The 8074-nt window shown below is 50.6% G+C and overlaps 1 protein-coding gene across 1 annotated transcript; it reads left to right on the top strand.

Moving 5' to 3' along the window:
- Window positions 1-1959: 1959 nt before the first annotated feature.
- IGFBP1 (insulin like growth factor binding protein 1) lies at window positions 1960-6884 on the top strand. The gene is made up of 4 exons (XM_061197547.1): window positions 1960-2388; window positions 3785-3969; window positions 5143-5271; window positions 6179-6884. The coding sequence occupies exons 1-4, from the start codon at window positions 2043-2045 to the stop codon at window positions 6308-6310; spliced, it is 792 nt and encodes a 263-aa protein (XP_061053530.1). The 5' UTR covers window positions 1960-2042; the 3' UTR covers window positions 6311-6884.
- The last annotated feature ends 1190 nt before the right edge of the window (window positions 6885-8074 follow it).

Genomic DNA, 8074 nt, shown 5'->3' with positions numbered 1-8074 from the left:
TTGGAAGCAGGGAGAGCTCTCTCTGCGTTGGTGGCCATTTGGTTTGCTGCTGCTATGACTCAAGCCTAGGAAACATTTGGGAAATCGATTCACCAGGAGAGGAATTTCCACTACGTGCAGGATGAAGGAGACCTCAGAGAGGGAGGGAGGGACCTCACCAGGCGAGCGCACAACTGGGTGAACTGTACAGGGCTGGCAAATTGCCAGGCACGCAGTAGGTGGGCCCCAGATATTTACCAGATGATTCTCTCTTTCATGTGTGTCATTAAGAAAACGTTTCAAGTGGGCACGCTGATTCTAAATTGAGGAAGTCCAGAGAGAAAATTCAGAGCACAAGTTCTTTTGGGGAAATGAAATCCTTTAGGAACTCACCTCAAAAATAAAGTTAAAAAAGTCAAAACCATTGGTCTGCTCCTGAACCAGACACTGACCTTTGCTTTGTAAAAATAATGACCAACATGATAGTGAACATCCAACTGCAAGTGTTTTCACCAACCTTATTTTGGTTGTTCCTGAGGACATGCTGGGGGGCAGGGGTGACAATTTATTGATATAATAGTGGCAGAACACAAGGCAAGTAACTTTCCCAAGGCCACAGAGCCAGTGAAGTAACTAGAAAAAAAAGCTAGTAAATTAATTTCAATTTGTTTCTTTTTGAGATAGATAATATAACTGATAATGTAAGTACCTGATAATACCAAAAAACCATAGTATTTACTAGATAATGTGAATCCAGAAGGATAAAAAAGAGTGGGAAGGGAAAACCAGTCTCTTCCCCAGTCACCTAATTTCACACCTCCCCTCCAAGGCAGGCAGTGGTATCAGTTTCTTCATATTCTTCTCAGAATATTCAATACATTTAGAATCACAGTGACATATACATTCATATTACTTTTTTGTACACAAACAATGGCATATTCTGTGCCTCCTTAGTTTTACTTCACTTGGAAATTTTACTTAACTTGCATAATATTACAAACCTTGGAGATTTTTCTCCATCAGTAAATATAAAGCTGCCTTGTTCTTGTCAATAGCTGCCTGATTTCCAGGGACCGGGTGCCAGTGAGAGTACCTGCGGCATCTGGACGAGGGCAGGGCCACATCTCACTGTCTCTGAAGGTACAGCGACATTTTTCTTTCCACTCAAGAGGATATTCAGAAACAGGAATTCTAACTAAAGAGAAAGCCTTGGTCATCAACTGCTGATAAAAATCTGGTCGGAGGCTGAAAGTCAGAGGAAGCTGGGGTCTGGGCTTGGTTCTGCACCCTCGCCCTGTCTCTGAGTCCCTCTCCTCTCTGGAAGCTCAGTTAACAAGGTGGGTCTCTGGGGGCTGTGGTGACATTAGCGAGCGCGGCATCAGCCCTGGGAGGAACTGTCCCTTTCCTTCCTTCTTTCCTCCTGCGAAAGGCTCTCAAGACAGCAGTTAAGGGGCCTGTTGGTCTTCTTTCTGCAGAGGGAGAAACCGTTCTGGGCTTTGCCACTGAGAACCCGCCAGGGCTTTCAAACACCTGGCTTCTATCTAAGCCCATCCTTCCTTCCTCTGCCTGGGCCTTGATTTCCCCACTTGAAAACTGGCCAATGCGCTGGCCTTGCCCAGCTCATCTCTCTTGCTTTCCCTGGGTCTTCCGGGGACCGCCGGCAGACTCAGCCTGAAGATGCCCCTTGAACGAAACAAGCAAGCGCCACCCTCCACGTGGCTGTGCGCTCCTGGCTGGAATTGCACTTTGGCTCCAGGACAAACACAGTCTGAAACCCTAACAACAGGACAAACACAGTCTGAAACCTGCACCGTTTGCCCTCCTTCTACCCACGGTTTGCGTAGGGCAGTGCGCCTACAACCAAAACAAACTTATTTTGAACACCGGCCGCGAGCACGCGGCGCCGCCAATCATTAACCGCTGGTTCAGGTGGCCCGGCCGGCGCCCTTCATAAGGCGCACCGGCGCCCAGCGAGCATCAGCCTCCGCTCAGCCAGCATCGGCCAGCGCGCCGCCGCCACCGCCTAGCGAGCACCGGCTCCTGACCGCCACCGCTGCCCGGCGATGCCCGAAGTCCCCGCTGTCCGCGCCTGGCCGCTTCTGCTCTCGCTGGCCGTTCAGCTCGGCTCAGCCGCTGGCGCTCCCCAGCCCTGGCGCTGCGCGCCTTGCTCCGCCGAGAGGCTGGCGCTCTGCCCTCCCGTGCCCGCCTCGTGCCCGGAGCTCACCCGGCCCGCCGGCTGCGGCTGCTGCCCCACGTGCGCCCTGCCGCTGGACGCCGCATGCGGCGTGGCCACTGCGCGCTGCGCCCATGGGCTCAGCTGCCGCGCCCTGCCCGGGGAGGCTCGGCCCCTGTACGCCCTCACCCGCGGCCGGGGCGCCTGCATGCCCGCGCCCAGCGCCGAGGCCACAGGTACCAACCGTCTCCCCGCCCGGGGCCCTCCCCTGGGACAGATGGGGTGGGGGACTGGGGCGGGCAGGGGCGGGGGCTCCACCAAAGCCCAGAGCCAGTGGGGAGCAAACCCGGCCAGGCTCAGAGCTTGCAGCCAAAACCTGTAAGGGGAAAGGATTTGTCACCCAGATGAACCCCATCGTTGTGTGGTCCTGCAGGGGGCGCTTAGGGTAAGGCAGGACACACACAACTTGGTGGGAGAGCTGGGGAGGGAGCCCAGACCACCTCGGCAGCCGACTGATCTATAGAAACCCAGAAGAGGGAGGCGATGGGGTGCCCAGGCAGCGGGGTGCCACACCAGACGCTGCTGGCTCTCCTCCCTGCCAATGCATTAGTTTCCGGGAAGGCCTGCAGTGGGAGCCTGTACTGCTGGCCTCCTGGGAGGTGTTTGGAATGTCCTTTGAAATATATGTCCTGTGCAGACAGTATGTGCTTCCCAGATGTTTACAGAACATAATGTGAAAGTTCAGGCTAAAAACTTCACTTGCGTTCATTGCCATAGAAAAACACTGGTTGATGTGTGTGCTGCCTCCTCAGAACCTGACAATCAGAACTTTCCTGAATTTAGCAGTGATTTATTTGTAGTGGGAAGCAGAGGAAATACACCCTCCTCTACCCCCTCTCCCTACCTCCCTGTCGGGGCAGCTGTATGTCCAGTGATTCCGTGATTCTTGGAGGGATCTTGTGGCTCTATGCCCTGATAGGGATCTGCTGGAGCGCGTCACCCTTCCACGGTGGGGACGGTTTTCCTCCTGGTTCTCTGCCTTCAGAGTCATCTCTGTGGTCCTCAAAGGAGAGGGTGTCCCCCCAGGTTCCCTCAGGAGAGCCAGTTCTCTATCATTCTGTCCATGCACCAAATCCAAACCCCAGGACTCTGCAAGAAATCTGGTGACCCTCCCTGTTCCCAGGGTTGCAAAGAAGTCACTCTGTGGGAAGGCAGAGCCCCTGGAAAAGAAGAGAGTAGAGCTGCAATCTAGACCCCACCTCTAAACAAACCCTACCACCTGTTCACAGGGAATTACTAAAAATGCCCATTTTATGGATGGGAAAGCTGAGGATGGCGTCAGGAATTGAATTGTAATCCATGGCTTTCTCAGAGCTCTTCCCGGGCTTTGACAAATGTGCATTTGGCTACTTTAGAAGCAGAAACACAGGGCACTCTTGCCATTGGTATTGCTGTTGGGTCATCCCTCTACCTGGAAACCATCAGAAGTTCCTTTAAAGAGGGAGTAGGCAAAACTCTGGGTCAGCATGACCCAGTCCGGTTTTGTGGGAAGGGAAGCAGCTTCAGGGGAGGGGGGCACAGGTGCAGATGCTTCAGTGGGAGGCTCATGGGTTTTCGTTTTTCCATTTTCAGAGGCAGAGGACCCTGCCATCCCAGAGAACGTGTCCCCTGAGAGCTCAGAGATGACCCAGGAGCAGCTTCTGGACAATTTCCACCTGATGGTTGAGTCCAGTGAGGACCTGCCCATCCTCTGGAACGCCATCAGTAATTATGAGAGCATGAAGGCTCTGGAGACCACCGACATCAAAAACCGGAAGGTGAGAGCCTCGGGGTAGGTGGAGCCTCTAGCTTGAATCTGCTGGGCCCTGCAGGTCCGGTCCTGAGCCCTAGATATAAACAAGTTCCTTCCCCAAGCCTCACAGACATTTCTCAGCTTAGCTTTGGGAGCTTTTAACCCAAGGGCTTTCAGCAGAGGAGCCCTCTGGATGGAAAGAAAATGCAGTTCGTGCTGTGCAACCTTAGATACATTACTTCACATCTCTGAGCTCATCTCTAAAATAAGGGTATCAGACTGGCAGTGTCTAAGGAGCACTGAGCTATTCTTAACATCCTCCTCCCCCATCCCATCTTCCCCCCCCTTTTTAAGAAATTGTGGTAAAATATTCATAACATAAAATTTAGGATTTTAATCATTTTAAAGTTTAGTTACGTTAAGTACAGTCACATTATTCTGCCACTATCTATCACGACCGTCCATCTTGAGAACTTTTTCATCTTCCCAAACTGAAGCTCTATCCCCATGAAGCACTAACTCCCTTGTAGCATCTTAAATGATGTATGTTTTTAGTCCTACCACTTGAGGGCGACAAAGAATCAAAGTTGGAGTGACTTGGGTTCATTTGTGAAAAAAAGAAAGAAACTCACTTCTACAAACATGCATACCCAGAAAAGTGGAGATTGAACCATTTTCTAGACACTTCAGAGTTTCATCCTGAAATGATGACAAATAGAGAAAAGTTCATGCTTATCTCAGATTGTCCAGATGAATGCCTTAATCCTCAACGAATTTGCTTTATGGGAGCTGACCTTGTAGATTACAGAGGAACGTTGTTCAAAATTTAGAAATCTCTGCTACTAAGTTCTCCATTCACAGAGTGGTGCCCATTCTCCTTTCAACCAGATCACTGGTGCCAGAATTACTCACGGGGGGCAGGAGAGTCAGAGAGATCATGGCATTGGTGATGCTCTGGTCTCCTGCAAGTGTTTAGTGAATGTTCAGTGAGGGAGGGCATGGGGTTCCCATCCTTTATCTTAACAGCTCAGAACAGAGACTAACCACCCTCCTTTTATAGGTGAGAGAGTGAGGCCCAGGGAAAGTGGGTCCAGGCCTGTTCTCAGAGCCCACACAGAACCTCTTACATCCGCTCCCCTTTTAGGCTAATAATACACTGTTTCTTGTCATTTACCCCAATGTCAAACTTTTCTTTCAGGAGCCCTGCCAGCGAGAACTCTACCAAGTGCTGGACAGATTAGCCAGGGAGCAGCAGAAGTCAGGAGACAAACTTTACAAATTTTATCTGCCAAACTGCAACAAGAATGGATTCTATCATAGCAAACAGGTATGTGCATCCTCACGCGACAGCCCCTGACGCCCACACCCCTGCCAAGCGCCAGCCTTTCAGCAAACAGGGTGTCCAGCTCCAGTAAGAAACGTAAAACCACATAACCGATCATATTATGCAAGACCTACCCCTCTGGGAGTAGGAGCCACTAGCCCCCTGGTAGCCTGAAGACCAGCTCAATGCTCAAAGCCAGTGTGCACTCAGGGACCCTGAACCGAGCGTTGCCCCATCACCTAGCAAATCTGAGCAGGTGGGGACCTTCACAGGCCCCTCGCGTTCTGGATCTCAGTGTCTCACCTGTAATAGAGAGGAACGGGACAATTCTACTTAGGAAAGTGAGTATCTGTTTGGACATCTCTTACTTTTTTTCTCCCTACAAAGGGAAATGAACTTTATAATTAAATATAATAGCATTTTTTTGGCTTGCCAGATAATAAGTGAGATTAAGTAAACCAAGACCTAATTCTGAGGAGCCCTTTAGGACTCAGTGAAGCCTAGGTTCCGTGGATATTTCTGGGGGAAACTGAGGACCGGGAAGTGCTTTATAACAAACAAGGGATTTGGCAGGGGTTACGACAGCAAGGTTGGCCACACACGGGCAGGCTCCCTCCGGGCTCAGCAGCTCTGCTGTAGGGGCCGTGAAGCAGACAGTTGTACACACGCTGTACCGTTCAACACACGTGTGACTTCCTTATTGCATTGGGCACTTGCCCTTAGTCTCCATTTTACGAGGAGAACCAGGATGGTGTAGGATTTGCCCTCAGTCATGGCCACGGCCGGTTGGAGGTGCCCACGGCCTGGCTCTCAGCTGCCGCGCCCTCCACGTGGCACTGGGCAGCACGGAGCCCCACCTCCCTCTCAGCTTCATAGTGGCTGCTCTTGACCTTGCTTCTTTTCTTCGCAGTGCGAGACATCCCTGGAAGGAGAGCCTGGGCTCTGCTGGTGTGTCTACCCTTGGAGCGGGAAGAAGATCCTGGGGTCCGTGGTAATCAGAGGGGACCCCAAATGCCATCAGTATTTTAACTTACAGAACTGAAAACAGATGCAATATGATCTATTCCTTCACATGAAATATTTAAGTACATATGATATTTATACTCTGGAATACACACACACTTTTATATATATATATAGATGTGTATGTATATATATAGAAATTACTTTTTATACTCCACATATTACTTGATATATAAAGCTGTAGTTTATTTATTCACCATAAATTTATTTTTTTCTACACAGTAACTTGTGTTATATTAATTTATATATCATGAAACACTTCCCATCATGTTGTATGTAAATACTTGTATTTTAGTTCTTCAGAGGTTCATGCTTCTGTCTTAAAGAGCACAGGAAAATACTGCCTAGAAAATGCAAAATCAAATGTGTAGCAGTGATTTTTTTTAAGTGGTTAGATGGAGGATGGTTAAGCTGTGCTTAAGAATGATTTACTCTGTTTATTCCATGGATCCATGTTTAGCGTAAATTTGCAGGGAAACTTAAATGTTGATTATGTAGTCAAAGCTACATGTGATGATATTGCTACGTGTTAAAATATGTATTGGAGATATTGTCAAACACATGAACACAGTGTAAACACATTAGAATAAATATCCCACACTGGAACATTGCTATTGTCATGGACATTTGTTGAACATAACGTCTTCTTCCTTCCTGAATTCCCTCCATCCGTCACCTCCCCTTCCTCATGCAGCGTTGGGGAGTCCAGTCTGCAGGCTCCTGGTCCCCACTGCTGGCAGGTCTGCCCTGCCCACTGAGGGCTCCCACGCCCAGGGCACCCCTCCCTCCCTCTGCGGGCCCTAACCTCTCCACTAGCTCCACCCCTTCCTCTTGTAAATAGGCCAGGGTTTCTCCTATCTTAAATGCAAGACAGAATCACTTCCTTAACTTCTCCCTCACCCGTCTCCTCTCTGACTCTGCCCAGCCTATGTCCCCTGCAGGGCTTCAGTGGCACCCTCCAGGGCAGCACCCTGCTTGCCCCTCTGTTTGCACGACTAAGACCTGAGTCCAAGACATGGGTCCTCTGCAACGTGGATTCCTTCTTTCTTAACCTGCTCCCTGCTCACTTTTCCTGACCCCCATTCCTTCCTGCCCTGCTGACTGCTCCTTCCTCTTCTCCCCCTGGGTGGGCATCTCATCCATCCCAGCGGATCCCAACCGGCCCCTCCCTGGTCTGGGCTCCAGCTCCCTATCTTGGGTCTCCCCCGTCACCCCCTGACCCCCACAGCTGCCATCCTTCCTGTGCCGAGCCCGCAGGACTCACTGCCAACTCAGCCCTCAGCTGCATCATTTAAAATATATCAGCCCGATGTGGGTCAGCCACGGCCCCATCCCACCCTGCTAAAAATAACCGCATGGTCATCGTCGTGGTCACCGTTATCCTGTGATGGCAATGGGAGCTTTTCTCACACTTCAGTCCCCACGAGGGCCCTGTAGGACCCAGCCTGAGGGTCTGGACTGCACCTACCCCTCAGGTGTGGGCTCAGGAGCGGAGCTGGGGAAGGTGGACTTCCCTCCCCACGATGCGCAGGAGGTGACTTCTGGGCAAAATTAAAGCGACACCAACTCTAAACTTGAAGGCACTGGCACAGCAGCGCCTACAGAGGGTTCTCAGTCTCAACTGAAGTTGGGGGTATTCATCCACCTTGACCATGGCATGTTTGGGTGGTTAGTCAAAAGTATCGGTTAAACTATATAAGTATCAATATGGTCTTAGACCGGGGTGGGGGGGGGCAGCTCTGTCTAGTCCCAGGGCTTCTGGACATGCTCTCATGCAGCAGTC

This window comes from Eubalaena glacialis, chromosome 8 (genome assembly GCF_028564815.1).
Source record: "Eubalaena glacialis isolate mEubGla1 chromosome 8, mEubGla1.1.hap2.+ XY, whole genome shotgun sequence".
Taxonomy (NCBI): Eukaryota; Metazoa; Chordata; class Mammalia; order Artiodactyla; family Balaenidae; genus Eubalaena; species Eubalaena glacialis.
The sequence above is the reverse complement of the archived record's forward strand: the minus strand, read 5'-3'. Positions and strand labels throughout refer to the sequence as shown.

What these genes read in the sequence shown, in the direction of transcription:
- IGFBP1 (XM_061197547.1), top strand. Translation starts at nt 2,043, where the DNA reads ATGCCCGAAGTCCCCGCTGTCCGCGCCTGGCCGCTTCTGCTCTCGCTG. An exon ending in GCCCAGCGCCGAGGCCACAG is followed by an intron (nt 2,389 to 3,784) that starts GTACCAACCGTC and finishes TTCCATTTTCAG; the next exon opens with AGGCAGAGGACCCTGCCATC. An exon ending in GATTCTATCATAGCAAACAG is followed by an intron (nt 5,272 to 6,178) that starts GTATGTGCATCC and finishes TTTTCTTCGCAG; the next exon opens with TGCGAGACATCCCTGGAAGG.